Source organism: Anguilla rostrata, chromosome 11 (genome assembly GCF_018555375.3).
Source record: "Anguilla rostrata isolate EN2019 chromosome 11, ASM1855537v3, whole genome shotgun sequence".
Lineage (NCBI taxonomy): Eukaryota > Metazoa > Chordata > Actinopteri > Anguilliformes > Anguillidae > Anguilla > Anguilla rostrata.
In genome coordinates this window covers 21,016,798-21,041,961 of record NC_057943.1, presented here as the reverse complement: position 1 = coordinate 21,041,961, position 25,164 = coordinate 21,016,798, and the positions used below count along the sequence as shown (strand labels likewise).

At 41.8% G+C, this 25,164-nt stretch overlaps 2 protein-coding genes and 1 long non-coding RNA gene across 3 annotated transcripts; 2 read left to right on the top strand and 1 right to left on the bottom strand.

Annotated features, from left to right (window-relative positions):
* The first annotated feature begins 118 nt into the window (after positions 1 to 118).
* Positions 119 to 20,804, top strand: LOC135234262 (store-operated calcium entry regulator STIMATE-like). The gene is made up of 8 exons (XM_064298693.1): positions 119 to 1,625; positions 12,076 to 12,124; positions 12,597 to 12,692; positions 13,181 to 13,302; positions 16,095 to 16,207; positions 16,718 to 16,795; positions 17,331 to 17,480; positions 17,743 to 20,804. The coding sequence occupies exons 1-8, from the start codon at positions 1,412 to 1,414 to the stop codon at positions 17,857 to 17,859; spliced, it is 939 nt and encodes a 312-aa protein (XP_064154763.1). The 5' UTR covers positions 119 to 1,411; the 3' UTR covers positions 17,860 to 20,804.
* LOC135234265 (uncharacterized) lies at positions 20,545 to 23,866 on the bottom strand. The gene is made up of 2 exons (XR_010324058.1): positions 23,509 to 23,866; positions 20,545 to 20,851 (listed from the first exon to the last, which is right to left on the bottom strand). It is a non-coding gene; the product is annotated as an uncharacterized LOC135234265 (long non-coding RNA).
* Positions 22,159 to 25,146, top strand: mustn1a (musculoskeletal, embryonic nuclear protein 1a). The gene is made up of 3 exons (XM_064298694.1): positions 22,159 to 22,520; positions 22,833 to 22,959; positions 24,279 to 25,146. The coding sequence occupies exons 1-3, from the start codon at positions 22,512 to 22,514 to the stop codon at positions 24,374 to 24,376; spliced, it is 234 nt and encodes a 77-aa protein (XP_064154764.1). The 5' UTR covers positions 22,159 to 22,511; the 3' UTR covers positions 24,377 to 25,146.
* Positions 25,147 to 25,164: the final 18 nt, after the last annotated feature.

Sequence of the window (25,164 nt, the reverse complement as noted above, 5' to 3'; positions counted from 1 at the left end):
ACAGGGACGATTATTCAGTACTTTGATTGCATTGGTTTCTTCTTTATTTTTTAATAACCCAAGACAGTTTATTTAATACATTTCCCAGAATTCAATCTGTAGGCGACGTATGTCGTCATGACGTTCTTATTTTGTAATGCATGAAGGGGCAGCTGGAACCACTGGGTCTGAACTCTGCAAAACAAAAAAGTGAAATCCGGGTGGATACCTTGCCTGTATTGTGCCGTGATTTAATTTATTAGCTACGTGCCTCTGGCAAGTTGAGTGTAAAGCACTGTTATCGCAATGTAGTCTTTATTTGCTGCTTCGCACGCTACAAAACTTGGACTCGGCTAGTTAGCTAGCCAGCCAGTCAGCTAACTGAACTCCAAACTCCAGTCTGCTGGCTTGTTCGCAAGCAACCATCAGAATGCATACGCAAAAGGGGATGACGGAGATTATGTTGATTCATTCTTGTTAAAAAAAACTTTGGTTAACGAAGTAAAATTACAAGTCTGTTGCTAACCGTAGCGACTGAACGTCAGAAGAAGTCCTCTGGAATCGGTTACATGGACCGTCGTGCAAAGACGAAGGTGAAAGAAGCAACACAGCCAGCTAGCTTGCAGTCTGCAAGTTACCGCTATCGAAATCATTGTATAACTAATTAGACACAATTTGTAGACGAGTATAGCTATCGGTATGCAAGGTATTGCTGAGTTAGAAACTACGTGCATGATCTATTTGAAAGGAACTTACGACATTGGCCAAGAGAGCTAGCTAGCGTACATTTATGCGTAGATTTAAATATGTCAGAACAGCTAGCCACCTAGCTAGTTGGATAAAACAAAAATCGAGCTAGCTAACGAACAAGGAACTAGACAGGCGTGACAGTGTTATCTGGCTGAGTCAAACGATCTGGAAAGCTTGCTAATTGCATTGGCGGACCACAGTACTATGTGGTACCTAGCAATCTAACGTCAGTTAGCGATATACGACAGGTTTTTCAAGTAGTCGTAGTATTACTCGTGATGATTCGTTGCCACGTAATGTTTGTACATGTGCCACTGTGGCTGGGATCAGCGACTGGTTATGTCCGCACTCAGCTAGTCAATCAGTTTACTAGCGTGCCATTCTGAAATGAATGGTAATAATTCGATAGTAAACATTATGGATTAGCTAAACATTTCGTCCCCCTTTGAATACAGTGAGGATGGGTCCGCCAAATCAAGATGAATTCAGGGTTTGTAGTCCCTTGGATTACGTTACAACCAGCTTTATGGATCGTTAGAAGTACAGAAGACGGAGGACGAAGATACACTTCTGGGGTGGAGTATTTGACATCCGAATGAGGTCATCATATTAACTTTACGTGTCAGTTGTCAATTACAGCGGTGAATTGTCCATCAGTCTTCGTCCGACCTCTCTGGATATCATGGTGGACATCGGGATGGAAATGTTATCACGATCAGTGGAAGGGGGTGCTCACAACGCAGTGGTCCCCGCTGTTTCACCCCACAATTCGTCCTTGTCTGTGAGCCCCACGCCCGACGCTGACAACCGTGGCTGCAAGAATGGTGCGTTGATGGACTCCTTCGGCATATTCCTTCAGGGACTGCTGGCGGTTGTGGCCTTTAGCACGCTTATGTGTGAGTATAACGCCACATTCCACAAGAGCATGCTTCGTGAATTCATGGAACGCCTCGCAACAACTCACGTGTCAGTCAGATTGCTTTGATGTCTAACAGGTGAATATCTATAACACCATCCTGAGTTACATTGGTTTAGTTTGCCCAGTAACCCTTTAATCATTAAAAACCATAAGCCACTGCAGAAGGCTTGAGGAAAAAAGGTCAGAGGTCTTTGCTTGTCCCTTGGGGTGAAACTAATATTTTCCTAACTGACAGATTCAAAGAATCCTTCCAACTGTTACAATTGCTTTTTATCAAGCCCAGACGTCATGAGGTGGAGGCCATAGAGTCAGCATAGGGTGTCGCTTTTAGGTCACTGGCCTCAGTGGCTTTTGGAGAAATGCAAATCTTGCATGTTTCAGAGTCCTCTTTAGATCAGTTCTCAGTTGAAACCATTTATATGTTTATAATAACCGTTCGTGATACTTTAGCACAGTGAAGATGTGCAGACTGGCAAATGAGTGGGGCTTGACAGAAAAAGTGTAGAACTGAGGAGAAATGTCAGTTGTGGTGATAGCCTCAGGAGGAAGCAATGTGTCCAAACGCTGCGATTTTTCCGCATGACCTTGTACCTATATGAACGTTGGGAACAATGCAATCCCACCATCAGAACCTTTGGACCTCGAGTACTTGATGCTTCAAACCATACAGGCATTTAATGCCTGTATACATATTCATTAAGATCATAAAGAATGTAAGAGACCTTACGTAGACCTGGCCTTAAATATTGATAATTGTCTATACAGAATTTGCCTGTTATCGGCACTGTTTACTTGTCAAATTTGGAATAGGGACAAAGATGTTGGTCACCTGTTGGCCGTACATATTCAGAATTGTGCAATAACAAACCTTTCTTAACCGTGATTTGTGTAGTCTTTTCTTCATACAGATATTTCTTTTCATCTTGCCTGGCACAAAATGAAATAGAGTAAGGGTATAGAGAAAATTATCTTGGACAGTTAAATATGGTTAATCTGGTACAAAATTTTAAAGGAGGAGAGGAACAACATGAAGAGGCAAACAGTATTGTGCAGCACTGCGGACAGAAAGTGAAGTCTGGAAATGTGAGATGCTGCTCGGAGTTTACCTATTGAACTCCCCCCTGTACTGACCACAGCCTGAAACTGGATACAGCATTAAATTTTAATGAGTTATTAGTGTTCTTTCACGTGGGCTTTGCAGAAAGTCTGGAGTCGTAATACTGAATTTGCTCAAGGTCTTCACCACGTTTGAGAGCAGTTAATGGATTAGACACAACCCTCTTGCTGTTATAAGGTAGCACATAGCACAAATCGCACAGTGAGTCTAGGGCAGTGGTTCTTAACCTGGGTTCGGTCGAACCCTAGGGGTTCGGTGAGTCGGTCTCAGGGGTTCGGTGGAGCCTCCGCCGCAGAGGTCCACCCCTCAGTCTAGTCTGATTATTACACATTTTACTAAGAAGGTCGTGATAGCATATGAAATGGTGGGTTCGGTGCTCCAAAGTAAGAACCACTGGTCTAGGGTGTTTTCTGTTGGTTGGGTCTGCTTTATTGACCAGCAGTGTTGAGGATTTCAGGCAGTTTATTGATCAGGGCCTACGTTGATAGGTTCTGTATTATTGATCCAGTTTTTTTGTTATGGACAGGGTCAGTGTAATTGACATGCATTATGCCCCCTACCTGACCAGATCACTCCAGTCACTCACACAGATTGGCGTGTGTAAGGTAGCCCATTGCTTTTTCCGGTTGTGCATTCTTCTCACCTTTCTCAGCAGACATTCGGCTTTGTAAGCAGATCCACCGAGCAGCTCTAATTAAATAGCCTGATCTATCGCCTCTTTGTCTGCTCCACCACCTTCAGAAAATGGAGATGTGTGCTTTTTCAAAGGGAAGAGAAAAGGAAGGGAAGAGGTGAAAAGGGAAGAAAAGAAAGGAAAAGAGGTGAAAAGCCAAGAAAAGAAAGGAAAGATGAGAGAAGGGAAAGCAATAGTGGAACAGAACTATTCAGTGGCAGTATGTGTGTTGGATGAGCGGGTAGTTTGAGCTGTGGTGCAGAACTCCATGAGATTACGGTAGCACACACTTCTTCATGTTTGAGGGCAAGCAAACAAGTCCTTTAACATGCCTAAATGCGTGCTATTGTCACACACTTACACATGTAATCCCTGAGTTTGGTACTTCACTGCAGGTGCAGCTACGTTGTGCTATAAATGTGATGTTGTAAACGTTATGCTGTACTTGCCCGCGGCGGGGTTGGGGAGATTCCGGCTCTCGTGGTCAGATTCCGCTCCGAGTGCTATTTCCTATGTCCTGACCTTTCCTCTGGAGCTGCCGTCCCATCTGAGAGAACAAGGTCCTGTGATCTTTTATCAGGCAGACCGCAAACAGGAGCGTGGAGTGTTGAGTCACATGCCAAGTGCCTGTATGACGTGAAGCTGTGGTCAAGCTGTTGTGTAAATAAACTGGCTGGAGAGTCTCAGCTGTTCTTCGCGGGAAGTCATTGCTTCTCTTCCTCTTGTCTTGGTCTCAAATAAGTCTGAATAAAATTTCAGGGGGGGTTTATAAGGCAAATGGCAAAACCAAGTTTTCAGTGACAGTTTACTGACAGGTTTATTTAGCACGTTCAGCTTTTGAAAATATGTAGTCGTGATTTGTGCTCCTTCCTTATACCAGCACGCACCCCACCCCGCTAACTCGCCATGCAGCGTTGAGGTTTGTCACACTATAGCGCGCATTAACCGACACTGCCACGCAGGCCACAGAGCCCTCCGCCCTCTTTCTGTCACCTCTGCAGAAGAGGCAGGGTTACAGTAAGCTTTCAGACACGCATGCAGTCGGCCCATTTGCTAGTTCCCTAGCTTCTGTTTACCTCCGCACAACCCCCCCCCTCCCCCCCCCTTCGGTGTGTTGAGGCAGCGAACAGCAGACCTTGGCTTTTTTACAGAAGTTTACTAGACGATAAGAGCTCTGCTGTGTATTTGTGGGCTCATTCCTAAACATTGGACAAATCTTCTTTTCAGACTTTTTTTTCTGAATTCTCACTGACTGATTCAAAAACAATTCTGCTGGAGTCAGCATCTTTAGCACCTGTGTAAACCCAGTGGGGAGGTAGAAGGGTATCGACAAACACAAGTTTATACGGTTCTTAGATCATGTAATAATGTGAGGCAGTATATTAAGTTCAGAAAGAAAGCCATTCCAGTCAGTATGAAAAAAGGCAGCTCCATTTCCTTGGACTGGTCACAAGCCAAGCGGAAGTCATTCTGGCTCTAAGTTTATATCATTTTGCTTTTCCCGCCGTACCGGTTTGTTCATTGTTTATCACATACTGTGTGACTGAAGTATTGCTCTAAAATGAAGCACGGATTTGTGCATACATGCTTCTGGCTGGCAGCTGCTACCCAGATTGGTGTAGCCTATCTGTTGTACACCAATTGTGCTGGACGCTGCAGTTTGTAATCCTGTTATTATTTCCCTGCCGCAGTTACTGGTCATGCGTTTAGCACGGTTATTACGGGCAGAAAGGAGGACCCGGTGCTGTCGCTTCCAAAGCCGGGGGAACAGGAAAGGGCCGAGGGGAAGCCGGGGCTTTTATTACCACTCAACAGCCAGGTCAGGGACACGGAAGACGGATGTGTCCCAGTGCAGGTGGCCAGCCGGGGTCCGAATTGAACCCGATTAGTGTGGCGTGACGAGTTCGGCAGCGCAAGTACATGCTCTGTACAGGACTTTAGGCAGTATCCGGGCAACTCTCTGTCCAATTGCGCAATGGCGTGTGTCAGGCAGACGATGGGTACGATTCTGCATTTTTTGGTATGAAGTACGGGGAAGTAATCCACCATCTTTAAATGTCAGGCAAGGCCCTCCTGGTCTCTGTTCCCTCTGCCGCATATTTAGCACCCTAATCAGGGAGGTGGTGGCTGCAGGGCGTGACCTCTGCCTGGAGAGTGACACAAAAGGTTGGTTTGCTGGGCGGGTGATGAATGTTATTGTTAGCTGTGCTGTTTGCATATCGCTGACCATGCCACCACACTTTAGATTTTATTTGAACTCTGTGAAAATAAGATTTTCCCCCTCCGCTGTGTAAGGTCTGGCAAAACATGGCTTGTCCTTTGGATGGAGCTGGAAGCAGGGCCATGGCTGTGGCGTGTTTTTCACGCTGTTTAACACTGTTTATTTCCCTGAGGTCGTCGGGCTGAGGTCATCGGGAAGGGAGGACACTAGCGCTCTGTTGGTCGCAGGCAGCACAGTGATGTAACCGGCCTCTCAAGCCCCCCCCCTCCCCCTCTGGATTTACATCCTCCTGGAACGATGAATGTAAATGGATCAGTGGAATTTCCTCCTTTAAGCCAAGGATTTATGGGATAGTTCACGTAAAATAATCTACTGCGCTTGTAGCAAGTCGTGGAATAAACGGCTTCCCTCCTGTCATGTTTTCTGGAGTCGTGAAACGGGTCAGTCCAGCCTGCAGGTGATCCAGCACATCGGCTACGTGATATGAATGAATATTCCATACGGACATCTGTGCCCTCATGGTTTTGTGACCATGGTGTTGGCTCTCTTCTGCTCTGGCTGAATGGGCGTTTCACAGTTCATGAGTTCCTGTACAGAACAGAGCAGGCAGAATTCAACCCAGGCCTGAAGTGCAATCATGCCTTGATAGAAAGAGTGTCATCAGCCTCCTGACTTCATTCATTGGCTGCTATATTACTGAAGTTTACCTGTCAAGATGCCAACAGGGTAGGATGCTGTCGGGGGGGAGTCCTTGCTCTCTCACACTTGTAAAGTGTCCCCTGAAGGGGATCTACAGTGCTATGAAAAAGTATTTGCCCTCTCCCTGATTTGCTCTGTTATTGCATATTTGTCGTACTGAACTGTTTCAGATCTTTGGACAAAATTTAGTATTCGACAGAGGGAACGTGAGTAAACACAAACACATTTTTTAAATTATTATTTATTTATTTAATGAAAAAGTTATCAAACACCCATATCACCATGTGAAAATGTAATTCCCCCCTTAAACTAAATAGCTGATTGTACAACCTTTAGCAGCAATAACTGCTACTAAACTCTTCATATAATTTCATATCAGTTTTACATCCCCGTGGAGGAATTTTAGCCCACACTTCTTTGCACAACTGCTTTAATTCTGACAAATTGGTAGGTTTTCAAGCATGAACTGCTCGTTCCAGGTCCTGCCACATTTCTGTTGTGTTCAAGTCACAACTTTGCCTAGGCTGCTCCAAGACTTTCATTTTGATTCTTTTCAGTCATTCAGATGTCGAGTTGCTTTTGTGTTTTGGATCATTATTTTGCTGCATAACCCACTTACACTTCCTTCGATAATGGCAAGTTGTCTAGGTCCCAGGACAGAAAACATCCCCACACCATCACACTACCACCATTATGTTAGATTGTTGGTAATTATGTTTTTACAGTAAAATGCTGTATTTAGCTACTTTATGCCAGACATAATGGGACCTGTGTCATCCAAGTTTTACTTTTGACTCGGCTGTCCCAAAAGGCTTGGGGGTCACCGAGGTGATTTTTTGCAAATGTGACACAAGCATTGATGTTTCTCATGGTTCTCAGTGATTTCTGCCTTGCGACTCTTTCCATGATCCCCATTTTGTTCTTAATGTGGAGTCATGAACACTGACCTTAGCTGAAGCCATAGGGACTTGCAGTTCTTTGGGTGTTTTTCTGGGATATTTTGTGACTTTCTGGTTGACTTGTTGCTGTGCCCTTGGAGAAATTTTAGCAGACCAGCCACTTCTGGGAAGATTCACCACTGTTCCAAGTGTTGTCCATTTTGAGGTAATGGCTCTCACTGTGGTTCGATGGAGTTCTTAAAAATGGCATTGTAACCCTTTCCAGACTGATATAGTTCAACTTTTTTTCTCATCTCTTCTGGAATGCGGTGACGGCTTCACTCTGATGGCAAGGTGCAATATGAGTGAGGTTTAGGGTAAACGTCCCTATTAAGCCCACCAAATCCGCTTTTCAGACATTTTTCATGTATACTGCCCCAATTTAAGTGAGAACATTTTAGTTATAATGAAAGTCTAATCTCTCATTTGAAGTGTCAATAATTCATTTATACCAATTTCTAATGTTTTTATTGTTTAATTTGTCAAAATATGTCAAAAGTCTGGCATGGGCTTAATGGGTACCTAACGTACCCTTTAAGCCCATGGGTGTTCCAAATAAGCCCACTTCATGATTTGTTGATAAATAAATATATATTTAAAAAATCTTAACAATACAAACTTGTTCTATTCAAATCTGTAATCTCTTAGCTCTCAATAGCTATTTTCATTTTGTCTCCACTCCTATCCTATGGCCTGTAAATGGCATTTGAAATCGGCATGACCAGCCTTTTTGCTGTGTTGTCAACACAGAAAAAGTTAAACTTACAACATGTCTTCTTTGGAATGTAGCCAAAAAACTATTTATGAACAAAATCAAAACTATAGTGGAAATTACTCTTCAATACTTCATCTTTCAATATGTGTTGTCATTTTGTCTGTATCTCTATCCTATGGTGTGCTGTTGGCATTTGAAATTGGCCAAAATTTCTGGTCCAGTCAGCTGGTTGAAATTGCAGGTGTTTTTATGAAGATTTCTGAAGAACGACTGACTGAATGAAAAACAATTTCAAGTTCAATACTAATGTTCTAAGGATAGTAAATGAGTCAATTTCAGGATTTACAATTAAACAATAACTTTTCAAATGTTAATCACATTTAGGATAGTAGTTTGAAAACATTGTAAAAACACATTTTAGAACCATTCAGTTCATTGTGGAGTAACATTAAAACATACAATTCATTATGAGGAGACATCAGTCATGACATATTGAAGCTCATGTATCATTAGCCTATAATTTAAACAAAATAAACAAGAAAGATGTCAACATTTCTGCAATTTCTACTTTCTCCTAGACTAAACGTAGGCCTATGCTCTTTGAGGTGATTGTATCGTTTTAGTAAGGCTATCATTTGCTCCATCTTAGTAGTGTAACATAACAGGTTATAGGGTGGTCTAAGCTTTATTTTATTTGTTTGCTTCAATCTTTAGCCCACGTTGTGGTTGTCTTTGTCTTACGCTAGCAAGTCGTTCATGGCTTTTATCTTATTTTTGTAGATTTTCAATGACCTCATGATTGCGCAAATAGAATGGTCCAGGTCCCTACAGCCCTGCTTTGCAGAGGATGAACTTGCGCTTCTATCATGCGTGGGCATGAACTGTAGTTCTTTCGTGTTTTAGTCATCTTAAACTAAAACTCATCTGAAAAGTAAAGATTAAAAAATTATTGCTAATGTTAAGATAGAACACAGGCCTATCCAGAATTAATTGACCTATGCAATATCACTGATATTTAAATATGGGTATTAATTATCTGAATTATGGAGCTGATTCATCAGGTGAGATCAAAATTAGGGAGGAAAATGGTTCAAAGGTCAAAAGGGAGAAAATCCCCATTGAAACACAGTAAAGTGGGCTTAAAGGGAACAGGTGGGCTTAAAGGGAACATCAGTGAATTTATGGTTAAAAGACAGAATATTTGATTCTACTCACATGACATTAAAAAAAAACTATATTAAATAAATCTATATATGGTGCACTAACATAATATGAAAAGTATAAATTGATCATGTAGAGAAGTAATTAGCTATACTCATTTACATCCACCTCAGACAGTGTGATTTTTTTGCTAAAGTCCCCTTTAAGCCCACCAGGTAAAAATGTTAATTAAAAAATAAATAAAGATAAACATACACATTTATTGTCTATTTAACAGTATAATAATATAAACTGCATACAAAAATATAAACTATACATGCTTATCATGCTTTATGTCATTGCAATGAACCATACTATGTAGCTACTGTATTGACGCAGCATGTGGTCTGTTTGCTAGTGTGCTAAAACTCATATTTTGATTTCGAAAGACACAATATTTCTAATTCAGGTAATATTCTAACATATGTCTCATTCAAAACACTAATCACTTAAATTTTGATAACAAGTGAGTACTTTCCAAAAACAGGTGTAGAAATATACAAAAAATGTTATTTTCTGAGGGTACCAAAATCACCTAAGTTTTTTTGCAACTTCTTCTGGGATCAGCAGGCACATGCCACACATATGCTTCGATAACTCAATATCAACAAATGTGATTGACTTACAATAAAAAGTGTCATTTACGTAACAAGCAGCTTCATTCGAAAAAACATCACACAGCAAAAAATGATGATGTAGTTTTTTTAAATTTGACTCAGAAGTTGCAAGTGGGCTTATATGGTACGTGGGCTTAATAGGGACTAGATTCAACAGGGCTGGCTGCAATCAAGTCTGGCTGTGTTCAATCAGCTGAAAGTTAGGCTACTATTAATTAAATTTGGTTAGCCTAATTGGTTGATTGAGTTACTAAGGAGACAGTTAGTGTACTTTTTCACATTTTTTATGTGGGTGATTGATTACCTTTTTCCTTAAATAAAGGAAACAATATGTGCTTTGTGTTTACTCAACTTCTCTTTGTCTATTAGCCTACATTTTGTCCAAAGACCTGAAATCATTCAATATCACAAATATGCAGTAATAGAGTAAAGAAGGAGGCCATTTTTTTCACAGAACTGTATGTTGTCTTGAAGATTTATGCTGCAGAGAATAAGTGCTATTGGACATGGAGTGTACCTCGGCTTTCATTGCACAGCTGTTGTGATGCATCTCTGCTTTTAGTGATTCATGTAAAGTTGGGTGCGTCAGACATTCAGCCATGTAAGAAACACATTTAGGCATTTGCTGGCTCTCATCCAGGGTGACTTTGTGCTTGAAATGATTAAGTACATCATATTGGAATGATTCATCAGATGTTTTCTCCATTTTTCTTTTCTCCATATGATGTAACTTGTCTTTCTACTGTCTTGTGTGACTTTGTAACTTTGTGTTATGTCAGGTCCCCCTTACAAAAGAGATGTCGATCTCAATGGGGTTTTTCCTAGTTAAATAAAGGTTAAATAAAATAATAAAAAATAAAGATGTGCTCCGCGCTGCTGGCATGTTCCTTCAGCCTTGCTGTTGCACAGCTAGCCTGCGCAGTATTGTATCCCTCCTGCTGAAGTGGTTTTAAACCCTCACATGCTCCATAAAGGGACTGTGTGCAGGTAAAAGCTAACGAGCTACCGCAGTGGTGGTAGCTGTGGTCAGGATCCATGTCTGCCATTACAGAATGCATCACAGAGCCTCCAGAGAGTAGCTTAGGCAATGGGAGTTTGTTGGCAGGAAGCAAGACACAACGCACTCATGTCAAAACCCAGAGAGGCATTAGAGATAACTGAGTACCAGTGGGAGTCGAGATGCTTATTTTTTATTATGTTTGTGATAAACATTTGTAATGTTTTGTCTCCTATATTGTGCTGGTCGTAAAAAAACCCCTGAATACCATGTCATTTTAGCGAGACAGTGTCCTGTTCACATGTTACCTCCGGTATTTTCCCCTGGTTGAGATAGAAAATCTGACGCTGACTGCTTCAGAGTAATTGTCTTGCTCACTGCACCTGGGGTCGTAGAGAAAATTGAACACACTGAATGATGGCCTCTTTTCCTTGTGTCTTTTAAACCTCTGCTCTGTTTGTGTACATGTGTGTGCATGTGTGGACGAGTGTCTGTGCACGTGTGTACATGCATGCATGCGTTCCTTCGTTCATTCATTCTTAGCTGCCAAGGATAAATCTAGAATGTATTGGAATGCATGCACACATTTAAGATCTAATAAAGTTTTGCAGAATAAGTTAAAAGTCCTAGTCCTTAATCAAGATTAAAGGAACACAGTTGGTGGCTTTGTGAAATTGCCCTTGCTATGGCTTTGTAGGCCTGCACTTCGTGTGGAAGTTTTGCATTTAAGCAGTGTTAATTAAGACTCCTGGTCAGCCTTTGCACTGGATGACTAAGGGAGGTTTCCATGCCTTAAGGTCCCCCTTGTCAGTTGAAAACTGGAAAACCAAGAAGTGCAACTTCAGAATCCACCCATTTCCAACAATCTACTTCGAAATCTGCAGATGTGTTAGAACACGTTTTGTTACGCAGTAATTTAGCCTCAGTCCTCATTGTTTTTTAGCTCCACTTGTAAGTTGCCCACCATAAGAAATCTTAAAAGAAGGGCCTTAACTCTATAAACCTTTTTAAAAATAAAATAAAGTATTTTAATAATTGATTTGAGATTTTCAAGTGAAATTCCTTTCAAAAAGATAAAGTACAAATCGCAACACAAACAAGAAGCAGAGATTTGTCGGCCAGTGTTTAGTTCTGAATGTGATCTGTATGTATAGCTAGTGAAATCCAGCCAGATGTGAGCCTGAATAGAGGCCCATTCTCCTGTGCCCTGCTGGTCCTCACTTTGACTGGTGTCTCTGTCTCCTTGGCAGTGAAGCGCTTCAGGGAACCCAAACATGAGCGAAGACCCTGGAGGATATGGTAAAGAGCTGCCTTTCATTTCATGCCTTTATAGCACGTAGCAAGATCAAACCCATTTCCATTCACCGCGAGGTGCATCGTTCATCAGTACAAGCATGCTGAGGGAGAGGATCAAAGTGACCTCACCAAAACGACGGCTTCATCGTTTCTGTATTTTACATCCGCAGGGAAGAGAACATCAGTCAAAATGCCATCCCTGTTTTAAATTGAGAAACAAAACAGAAGCTTCCTTTTGGGATTTAAATTGGTTATATGTTTGTTACATGTCAATAATTGAACCTGGTCTCTTTTACAACTTAGAAAATAAATAGAACAAATTTGTGCACGTGTGTGTGTGTGCATGTATGTGTGTGTGAGTGTGAGAAAATGGAAAATTCAAATAAATTTGTCATTGTCAGCACCAGGATGTCCCACTTGTGCCATTACCTGTGTGAGTATAGAACTGTATTCTTCTCTGCTGCCTCACTCTTAGGTTCCTGGACACATCTAAGCAAGCCATCGGGATGCTGTTCATTCACTTTGCCAACGTCTACCTGTCGGACCTCACCAAGGAGGACCCGTGCTCACTGTAAGCGTGTGCGCTCACTGTGCCTACTCCTGGATTCACTGAACGTTTTCCTTCATTTTGAGCCAGCCAAACACAAGCTTTTGCTTCTCAATAAACACCGCAGTGATTTCCTAAATTAGTTTTTTTGTCAAACTGAGAAGGAAAAGAACGATAACTAAGTTCTAAGGAGAAACACTAATTGAGTCTAGGCCATAGCCTTAGTTGTGTACGTTTGACACTGGAATATCTTTTACAGTTAAAATTTCAAAGTGATCATTTTAAAAATAGCCATGTTGACCGTTGCTAACATTAGCCTGTATGTTAGCATTGAAAATAGATGCATTCCTGAATGATGCGCGTGTGTGTGCGCGCTGATTACGAAACGCGGGATGTAAAACAAAGATTCAAACTTGGGAGTATTTGTGACAGTCCTACTATACACTGTTGTGTCAGTAGGCCCCATTCAACCATTTCTGGGTGTAACTGTGATTCTGGGTGTAACTCCACAGGTACCTCATCAACTTCCTCCTGGACGCGTCACTGGGCATGCTCCTGATCTACGCAGGGGTCCGGGCCGTCAGCGCGGTGGTGGAGTGGCGGCAGTGGGACTCGCTGCGTTTCGGGGAGTACGGTAAAGACCACGCACTGGGGCTCAGCCAGCATGCAGCTTGCCTCGAGAAAGAAAAGTTTCCATCTTTTCTTCTCTAACACAAGTGTGAATACTGTTCTTTAAAATAGGTAGTTTTACAAGTTGAATTGTTTTTATTGTATTAATTTCCATATGGCCATTCTTCATACACTCCAGATGGCAGTGAAGTTCCATTCTCAAACGTAAAATAGTAGCATTGAACACAGTCACTTAACACAATGAACATGCACATATGTTGGGCCAGTTGGTAGTACAGGCTGAATCTAATTACATTACCAATGCTGTTCAGACCAACTGTTCCATAAAGCTACAGTACGTTCTTTCAAAATATTGCATGCTTTTAACTTTTCATGATCAAGTCATTTCAAAGCTTACACACTCAGATAATCAGAGATATAACCTATTATCTCTAGGGGAGGAATCAAAATAAAAGTTTTCATTTGAATTACATTTTTATTACATTTCATGTTATTAAAATTTTAGTAAAAATAAACTCAAGCTCAAGAGGCAAAGCACTTTTGTTTGCTGAGTGCATCTGGTATCGCAGTGCACGTTTAAACATTGATTTTTCAGTTGAATTTTCTATTTTTATATTCTTCCTTTAATTCAAAGTTTTTGCTGCTTGTTGTTAACCAAGTTACCCTGTACAAATCAGGCTTTTATTGTCTGATATGAGCACAAATGGAGCGAGACCAATCTTTTGGCTTTATGGTCAGATTCCACTTAATCTCCTGTTGCGTTCTGGTGTATTTTTTCATAACACGGTCCATTTCCAATAGAAATGCTGATGCTTCATCGCCTGTTTAACTCGCATTCTTCCTTTAATACAGTCTGTCTGTATTTCTTGTTCATATGTTCTTTATATATTTTTGGACCATACATCACTCTTGGATAGTATTCCAGAACAGGCCTTCATTTTCCAAAGGTTGTCATTAGTGATTAGCCTATTTCTTAAAGTGACTTGCAGGGTTGCTTTCCATAATAAGACAACCTGCTACAGTATGTAATATTTCCCAAGTTCTCTTAACCCTTCTGAGAACTCCATGTTTGCCTGACATTTTGTTCCACTTCTCTGCTTATCACGTAAGATATTTCCGGACTATTTTTCTGTGGACTGGTATAAAAGAAGCTTCCTTTCTGTTTTTAAAGTCTGTAGATGGCCATCCTTTGGTACAAATATTGATATTATATATTCTTCTATATTTATTCTATATTTAAATTTCTATATTTTTGTTACTTCTGTATCCCCAATGGCTCTAAATACATTTTCCAGCTATAGTTCAGTGGTGCTTTTAGTAGTCCTGCTGTTACCTCAGCCTTGCTCACAAATGTATTGTTCATTATCTAGGTTAAGACTCTTCTAGCCTGTATTTTATGAAATGTAATTTGTAATGATTTTGTGCAAGAGGGAGTCATATGTTTCCTCCATTAATCCATCTTTGGTGTTGGTCTGTTCCATCATTCGCTGAAGTGCAATGGTTTCTGCTGCTTTTTAAAGCTTTTTCAGTCAGTGTTAACACCAAGAATGAAGGACAGTAGTTAATATTTGAATTTTTAATGCATTGAATCTATTTCTTAGTTTCCAAGAAACATGTATTTATTTTTATTTTATTATTGTGTTATGCTATCTGCTTGTGTTTTTTAGGTCCATGTCTATTTATACATCTCTCAAAGTGAAAAACTATGTTGTTATGAGGTTGTGTTGCTGTTGAATACAGATTTCAGCAAGTCTTTTCCAGTTATATAGTTACAGGTTTGAATGGGTCATAAAAGAATGGGCTCTGACACTCCAGAACCCAAGTTGTCTGCTCTGTTGTGGGGATGCAGATTCTAAAACGTTGCCATTACTGTTAATACAGATCTTGGAAAAATTAGCAAAATTGCCATGGAATAACCCCCAGTACCCTCTTCCCTTCATTGCCCTTTACTGTTATTTTTTAAAGTTTTTGTCAATGATGGGAATTAAGCTTGTTTGAGTTTGAATATATTGAGCATTCATTGTTCATGTCAGTGGATGTTCACCAGCATTATTGATTCTGAATGGTCATTATTATTGTCACGTAACTGTGGTCTGTTTCTTCTCTTTTTTAAAATAGAAGTCATAACTGTTCCATTAGTAGTTTCCCATGTCTTGTCTATCTGTATTCACTAATGCTTAAGATATCAGTTGTGTGTTTGAAATAATAATCATTCATATTGATTACAGGGGGCAGAGAAGATGTATGCGTGAGCAAATGTAATTTATTAATTTTTCCTATATGCTCCCATTTCGATTGGGTTTCCTAGTGCCTACAATGGCCACTAGGTGACGACATTTCCTGAGTTTTCAGAGCTGTGTAGTAAAGTAGTATAGATTTGCATAGTGAATATGTGCTTTGCATCTCTAAGTTCTCTTTGGACCTGCTAGAAATAGACAGAGGATGAAAGGTCAAGGTCAGGAATCTAAGGGTGTACACTGAGCTGTATTAAGCATTTTGAATCAATCTAGATTACACTGAACAACCTATGGACAAGGATCAAATCCAAGTTGGTAAAAAGCTCCCACACTGTTTAGTAATAGTTTTAAGGTTCATTGAAATATTTTTCTGTATACTGCAGCTGAGAAACAGGATCTCTGCATTCCCAGAACACAGCACTAATAGGCTATGTTATAAAAGCTGGATACTAAACAGTGATGAATGTATTCACCCTATTGGAATGATGCCGTGCCGTTTAATCACACACAGGTCTGGTTATCTCTGACACCCCCGCTCCACCCCTCTCTCTCTGTCCAGGAGAACCGGTGCAGTGCAGTGCCTGGGTTGGGCAGTGTGCCCTCTACATCCTCATTATGATGTTTGAGAAGGTCCTCATCATCCTGGTCCTGCTCATACCACAGTGGAAGCAGGTGAGCACACCCCAGGTGCATGATGGGAAAAGTGGAGAGGGCCCTGGCAAAGGGCAGGTTAGGCCTGCTGGCGCAGAGGTGTGTTAAAATCAGTGGGAGCTGAACTGATTTACATAGGCTGTGTCTCAAAGTGCTCTCATTCACTCACTGTATTCATGTGTCCAACATTAATCAAGACCCTCTGTCTAGTGATGCCAGTGATTTAGTTTGCTGGCAGGCTAATTCATTTATATTTTAGTTTTTTAGTTACTTGTCCTTGCTCACATTCTTTTCATGTGGAATCTGTGGATAGAAATGAGAAGGTAACAATTCGTAAAGCGCGAAAGTGTTGATGCAGCAGTTTCTTTGCACATATGGAAAATGTCTTATGGAGGTGTTAAATTTAAACAGACTCCCCGGCCTCTAGATATAGAATTTACCTTGGGATATTAAGCTCACCTTCCTCTATTGTGTGTGTGTGTGTGTGTGTGTGTGTGTGTGTGTGTGTGTGTGTGTGTGTATGCGCGACAGCTGGCTCTTCTTAACCCTATAGATAACCCAGATTTGGAGCTGGCCATAGTTATGCTCATCGTCCCCTTCTTCGTCAACGTGAGTGACCATTATCATCCTCTCTTATATATTATGAGCACTGGATGTGTCATGCAGTGTGTCCAGTGGAATGCTGGTAACTTTTTGTATTACACTCATAGAAACTGTCTGCTTACGTTTCATGCAATTCATATGTCTTGCTGTGGATATTTTCTTTTTTTGTGGAAAAAACTGTCAGTGTCATTATGTTGTCTTCGTGAAATGAAATTGGATTTCCTGATGAGTGTCTTAGGTATGACCCATTCTGTTTTTGGTGCAATGGTGAATAATGCTCATTAGGTATATGCAGGTATCCGTAATTACACCAATAATGCCATTTCTAAGTTTCTGCCAGTAGTGAGGTACAGTGTAAGTACATAGTATTAATAGTACATGTAAGTGTATGTGTTAATGTCAGTGCTTGAGGGTGTGTAAATATGTGAGTGTAAGTGCTTGGCTTGTGCAAGGTAGGGAGTGATTGAGCGTATATGAGTTAGCAGGATGTGTAATTGAATTTAGGCCCAATAAATACTGTGTGTGTGTGTTCGGCCCATAGGCCCTGATGTTTTGGGTGGTGGATAACTTCCTGATGAGGAAGGGCAGGACAAAAGCCAAGCTGGAGGAGAGGGAGGGCGGGGATAGTTCTCGTGGCAACAGCAAGGTGCGCTACAGACGAGCGCTCTCCCACGAGGAGTCCGAGTCTGAGGTGAGACCCCAATCTGCTTCAGCTCAGATGCAAAGGGGGGTTCAGGATGGTGCACATACTTTCCTCCTTAACCATCATTGCTTTCCGCAAGGTATATAACATTCTGAACCTAAAAATCCGGATTCACATCTTTTGGTCACTTCTTTTATTGTTGTTTAAATCTCAGTAGATGTAAAGAATGCTAGGTTACAGTGGAGGATATAAATTTGAGAGCTAAGCCCCAGCCCTGCTCACTGCCAGCGGCTCTCCTCTTCACCCTTAGGTCCTGATCTCTGCTGATGACGAGATGGACGAGTCTGACATAGAGGAGGACATGCGCAGACTGGCTAACTTCAAGCCCATTAAGAAGAAGAAGCACCGCCTCGGACTTCCTGTCTGACTTACCCGTCTTGACTCCTGCCTGTTCTCCGTACCCCTGCCGCCTCCATCGCCACACCCCCCTTCACTGGCTTCATGGCTCTGGGGGGCATTGGACCCTCTTCTAATGCAATGCTGACAGAACTGACAGCCCTGGTTAGCAGTGTGGAGGTTGAGGGAGGTACGTGTGAGTGACGGTTGGGGGAGCCAATCAGAAAGTGTCTCCAGCCTCCAGTCTCCAGGAATCCAGGTCAGTATTGGATCCTGGCATAATGCACAACAACCTGGAGTGGTGGGTGAAAAAATGGGTAAATGCTTCTTGGAAACAAAGTGATGATTGCTGTGAGGTGCTCTCTCTGATGTCAGAACATGCCGGACAGATCAAATGAAGGGAGACACTTTCCTCTAATCATCTTCGCATTGAATGTTACTTTATATTGTGTCTTGCGTTTTTATGGCAGTTCTCGATCTGTTGGCTGGTGTGACTGATCTTCTCTGGAGTGGCTGGGGGTGATCTTGTACTATGCATTAGTGTTATCTGTTCTTATGACATCTCTGTGATTAATGGTTTAAAGGGTATCATGGTATGTAGTGTTTATATGGTCAATCGGGTGAAAGGAAGTACAGTGGTATGTGACATAGGACTGAGGGCTAGGGTACTCCCTTAATTGGTCTGTCTGGTTTGTCTTTCTCTTATTATATTGTCTCTAATCTGTTGTCATACATTGATACCTGCACATAATATCTATTTTACCCCAGCCAGTTCTGTCCAGCCTAATATATGTATGTTTAGACTGACTGCAGATCCTTTAAACCGTTTTGTAGGGTGTCTATTTGTCTGTGTGGCTCCTATGGGGTTTCATAGGAGGAAGCATTTTTTTCCCCACAGTCTGGCTGTGACTAGAGGTACAGGCTCCTAACTTTAACGACTAACTCTGAATGTAAATTGTTTTTGATCATACAAGCGAGTGTATTGAACACAGAAGGGAAACGTAACCAAACTCAAGCACACAAGATGGACGGATCTGCTCTGACCTCCAGTAGTGGTTCACTGAGTTTTTTTGCCTGTTGTGAACACTTTGGGAGTTGCTGGTACCAGGGTTCAGGAAACCCTTTGCACATCGGCTTGGAGACCATGAGCTGCTCTTACTGTGGACAGAATGGGGAAATGCACTCATGTCTTTGTGTTCCTCACACACCTTCTCATATCAATGCAGTAGGGCCTCAATACAGTAGCTGGCTTCTGTGTAACAGCATATAGGATCATTTTGTGTTTATTTCATTGTTTTTTTTAATATGCTATAACATTTGGGAGCTTCCAGGGATTCTCATTCCATATCTAAGTATACCTTATGGCCTTGGTGTCCTGAAACATTTTTACGGTTCAGATTTTGGTCAATACACTGTGATCCATCCGTTACTGTGTCCTGTGTTGTGTGGCTCAGTGCCTCCTGCCTGTGTGTTCTGCTGATTTACTCCAGGCTGTGTGTGTGTGTGTGTGTGTGTGTGTTCATGCGTGTGTGCATGCGTGTGTGTGCGTGCGTGACTGTGTGTCGCATCATATGTCTGTGTTGTCAGTGCAAGGGTATAAAAGTGGTAGGAAGGTGCTTGGTGAGCCCATTTCCGATGGTAAAGGTTATCCGGTTAATCCTCAACAAAAGATGCTGATTCCACAACTGTAAATCACACAAAATGTCTGTATATGGCAAATGTTTACTTAACTGACTGCATGATATATAGTATTTAAGCACTGTGGAAACATCAGAAAGAAAATGTGAAAAATAACAGAAAACGATCTTAAATGTTTTTAAGAGTACTCTTATTTGCTTCTCTTAATAGTCCCTGTCCAAAGTCCCTGTCAGCTGGAACAATGGCACATTAGATACGTTTATAAAAATAGCACTATTAGCTCAAAGCTTGTTTTTATACATTATTTGATTATAGGAGTAGGTTAATAGATACGTCATGCAAACGTCATGCTAATTGGTCAGTATATAGGAGAAGAAGCATTTTAAGCGTCTTTCATCAAATTCAAAATGGCAGAAAGTCCAATATGGCAGACATTATGGGTTCTTGTGGCAATTTTGCTCCTCATGAGTAGAGGAACCAAATTACTGAATTTTGTCCTGGTCGAACAGTGCGCACGGGCTGGGCTCCTGATTATCTAAATTTTGTTGTGCACTGTACTGCCACCTGGTAGCCATTCTGTGTAGTATTTTAACTGAGACAAGAGTTTAGCCCTCCAAACACCCAATCAACCTGCAAATTTGGTAAACCTGTCTTACCAACTAAAAGTTATGGAAAAGTGTACTTATACAGCCATTACCTGGATATTGTGCTTGTTATTACAGCATATCCACTGCTTTCAGCTAATCACCACTGAGAGAAAACTGGCTGTAGGAAATGACCTGAGACGTGAACATTGTCCTGTGAAGCACTGAGAAATTTAATCTGGCCTGCTCACACACACACACACACACACACACACACACGTGCATGCGTGTGTGTGTGTGTGCGTGCGTGCGTGCATGCAGAGGAGCATGGAGGCATGGCCTGTATGAGTTTTCACATTGTGTCTTGGGTGTCTTGTTCAAAGGATTAACTTTTTTCGCCCCATGTCTGTCTCAAGGGCAACTGTGAGTAAAAGGGACCAGGATGCTTTTCTTAACTGCATTAACCTCAAGGAGATGAGAATGACTGACCACAAGTCAGTCTGGTTAGTGAATTTTTTTTTTTTTGAATGGATGATGTTAACCATGATGGTGCATTCGCTTGAGTGGTCACAAATGTTGGTCGGACTGGTAGCTGGACTGATGATAAAATGTGTTAAAGTTGAGGAGAAACAGAACTGTGGAGAAGCACTGTTGCCCTCACTTCCACTGCTATTCGTGGAGCAAGGAAAGGACATGCATAATGTGCTTACATTGCATATATGTTTGCAATAAAGTTTATCAAAATGTCCACTGACCTTGGTTTCGCTCAGGTTTGTTCACAGCCTTCCTTTTCAGGGAGATCTGTGAAGAAAATCAATGGCATTCCACATTCGACCATTTTGAAAGTATTACGTTTGATCTGTTCTCTCGGGTACTGATATCATGAGTAAGATTTTGGAATGGGTACTGGGGAAAGCATAGCTCATTGTGAGCTGTGGTATTGCCTGTCCAGGGCTTGCTCCTAGGAGTCCGTGTGTAACCTATAAGTGCATGTGCAGTGTGGCCTAAGTGCTGATGGTTCTGCTCTCTCTGCCCCAGTGTGATGGGAAATTAGAGTTATTTTGAGCCATGGTGCAGGAAAATTACTAGATAAAAACAATAGGTCTTAACCCTGAAAGAAAGCCTTATTCCCTGTAAATCCATGCCACTGCAGATCTGTGAATCAGAATTTAGACACTGGAAGCCCTACCAGGTCCTAGGGTTCTGTGTATTATTACTTTTTTATTTGAGTAAAATTATATTCAATAATTTATGCCTGGAAACATGGAAATCGGGTCAAATGAGTGTTCACAAGAGCATATAAAGTGCCCGGCATGTAAGTACTTTAGCTGCATTTCTGCCTTACTTTAATGGTGTAAAATTAAGCCATTAAAAATACAGAAATGGGAGTGGTTTGTGAAAGTGAACAGTCTGTTCTGTATAGCATGTTGAAGAACCCCAGAGGGATACGCTTTGGGCAACAGATTGTAGCCACTCCCAAAATAATCATCTGCAGCTCGACCCCACTCCACCTAATGTGAGCCCCACCAAAACCCTGGTCCCAATAGAACTGTGGCTCCCAGCCCATAGCATGGAATTGCAGCTCGACCCCACTCCACCTAATGTGAGCCCCACCAAAACCCTGGTCCCAATAGAACTGTGGCTCCCAGCCCATAGCATGGAATTGCAGCTCTCTGATTCACATAACGCACCGGCGACTTGGATGTGTTTTTCTTTTGCGATGTTTTTTTTTGTTAAATGCCTCTCTTGAACTTTTATTGCCCCCTCACAGATCCCAGAGGAAAGGAATAATGGCATGGCATGGACTAAGATGAGGGAGGGGGGTGGGGGGAAGGGGTGTTACAGGAAAGCTGAGCTGCAGGCTAGTGCGTTACCGTGGAAGTTTGCTTGTTTATTGTTTGTGTTTTAATGATCCTGATCTTGCAGGAATGTCTAATGGGGTCTGGGGGCCTGTGGAGTGTTTCTGTCTCTTCGGTACATAATCCCTGCCCCCATAACGACTGCGTAACAGTAGAAGAATGCAGTAGCGCATGCAGTTTAAGAGAAATGGAAGGGAACATTGAACAGGGCGCAGTGAACCGTGACAGCAGTTCCTAACTTGCCAAGCTGAGGATAGAGAAATTGTAGCGAGTGTGATTAAGTGCCTATGCTTGATAGAGAGGGGGAGAAAAGTTTAGAAAAGTTGCTTTTGCCCTATCCAGATGTCAAATCATGGGAACACTATTCCCAGCCGTATAGCGGATTACGTCATGCCTAACAATAAACCATGACAGCAGGGGCAGACTGAGAGACATAAGAGGCGGAGCCCGCTGCCTTGCAGACCTCTGCTAACAGACTGATCAGCTGCCACTGGGCAGGAGAATATAAATGGCCTGAGAGGAGCGGAGGGGGACCAGCATCAGCTTTGGCCTGGAGCTTACTGTACTGAAGCATTGGATCTCCTTCAGAACCTGCAGAAACTATGTCTGAGGTAGGATGCGCTCTGTAATCAATCTGAGGACAGGCAAGTGGCTCATTTAGTAAAATCGGAAGTAGACTGCAGTTGTATCAGTTGTGCAGCATAGAGACAAAGCTACTGTAAAAAGGATAGCAGTGGTATTTAAGGGACTGTAACTGGTACACAACCACACTGGCAGTAGTAGGAGTAGATATTCAAAGCTGAGATGTCTGTGACAACTGCACAGTAGACTGACTCTACTACCCTCAGTCCACTTAATGAGATGAGTGCAGGGTCACAAAGGGTCTAGGAGGAGGGGCCAAAGCTATGATCCTTCTCTTTCAGCCCAATGAGGAGGAGCTACAGAAGCAGCGTCCGGTGATGAACGAAGAGGATCTGAAAGGAGCCAGAGACAAACTGGGGATGGGTGGAGAGGTGAAGAGCAAGACCTTTGAAGTCATGGAGGAGTGCGGTGAGTTTAGTATCATTTCCTCAACATGTGAGCCATGCAGAATTGCCAGAACTTCACATTTCTGAAACGGTTGTATGAAATGGTGAGCTATGCGAGTATCTGGTTAGTCCACCATAAGGTTAATGTTTCTCTATCCCTTTATTCCATTCAAATATTACAGATGTGTATTCCTAAAGCTCAATATGCAAATATCTGAAGTATTAACAATTAAAACCATCTATTGATTGAATGAATCTGCCATTTTACCCGTTAATGTTGGTAATGATGATGCATTTTCATTATAAATGCCTACACTTCTTTTGACTTATATTATTGAAAAATAATGTATTCTTGATTAAGAAGTTAAATCAGAGTATCATAATTGTATTAGCCCTTGATAAATAATGAAAACAATCAGTTCTTGTTGGTAGTGTCCTTAGACTTTCACTCTCTGCTGCAAATTAACTTATGGGTAGAGAGAAAATATTACTTTACAATATAAACGTGAAATGAGAATTTTATGAACTGCCTACTGAACAAAATAAATTTTTTTTAAAAAAAGCTTCTTACCTTAAGGATGTGTTTCAACTCAAGACATTGTTGTATATGGCTTTCCTAGTACTCAGAAACAAATGGGTTGTTTTCTTGTCAGAATAAGGATGTTAATCTTAACATTCCTCACAGTCAGGGTCATTTTTAAAACAAAAACAGGAAACATTGAATCTGTAAGTGTGGTGCTGAAGGGGGAATTTGTCATGTGGTTGTTTGTGGAATTTCTGTGGTGTTTGTGTTTCAGCTGAGAGTGATTAAGTGTGCCCTAGAGGAGGCAGTTGTCATTCCAGTTTCATCATGATGCAGTTAATAATCCAGAGAGAAAGAGGGGGAAGGAGATTGTTTGTAAGAGAGGGCAAGAGATTCAGCAAGCCAATTTTCCACTCCTTCTTTAGAGCGAATGTTATTTACCAGAGGGCGGAGGGGAAGTGACAGTCTGAGTTTGAGGAAGCACCACCCTCGGACTGGTCCAAGAACAGCGAGAGGAAGTGGCATTTGTGCTAACAGGAATATCAAAGTTTAAATTCACCGGCTCTTTGGTTGATGGTATTAAATAGTTAATTTAGAAACATCTATTTCTCCACTGAGGCACTCCGTTGTTGTTATCAGGGAAATGAGCTTCCTGTTGATACTTGCTTGTCATTTATCTCGACTTGAGCTACTCTTCTACTTTGATATTGACTGCTTGTGAACCAACTAACAGGTACATTACTGCCACCTACTGTTCTGAAGTGTGGAGACATCTGAGTGTTTATCCTGAGTTCCTTGCCTGGCCTGGTTTCCTCCAGAGCGCGTGGGGAAAGTGGCTCCGTCCGTGTTCAGTGGCTTGAGGTCCGGTGCAGAGACGGCCCTCAACAAGCCTCCAGCCAGGGTGTTGAGGAAGTAGCACGGTGGAGACGAGGGGTCGGTCATTCTGCAGCCTTCAGGAGGATGGACCAATGGACACTGGGAGAGTGTGGAGGACTTCACCTGTCTGCTGCGATGGTGTGGGAGTACTGAATTCTGGGTTGGTATGCGTATGTGAAAGGCAGCACCAGGCAGCCAATGGTTTTATTTCTAGCTTCATTCTTGAGTGATTTCAGTAGATCATGTGTGACACTTCAGTTTCCTCAAGCTTCGTGTTGTTGTGATATTTAGCTTTTGCAGATTGTATAGGGCCAGCGTACAGATGGTGGTGTGGCAGCACATTGCACTATAGAAGGGGTCACATAATTTGGAGGTCAATTTTATGGTATAAAGCACAAAACGGTTCCTAATCTGTAATTATACTATAGTTTCCCCATAAATGTTTCATTTGCCTTTGAGCCATTGCTTTAACAGTGGCGCCCCTCAGAGCTTTTGCCCTCTCAGTATTCAGTCTCAAACTCTACCAGGATTTCAGATCAGTTCCCTGTTAATCCAGTTGCTTCATGTCTCAGAAATCTTTAAGTTCATGATTTGAATGTCAGTTTATTTCCTATATCAGCTGAATTGAAACTGAACTGATGCCACTCCTACTCTGTACCATCAGTGCGAGCATGCTTGTGCGCGAGTGCGTCTGATCCTGTAACCATGCGGTTTTGCAGTGATCCGTTCACTTTGCACTTCAGCCAATGTTAAACTGTTATTGCCATTTCTAACGGCCTGTTTATGAATAAAATTGCAATATAAAATCTCTGCCCCTGCATTCGATGG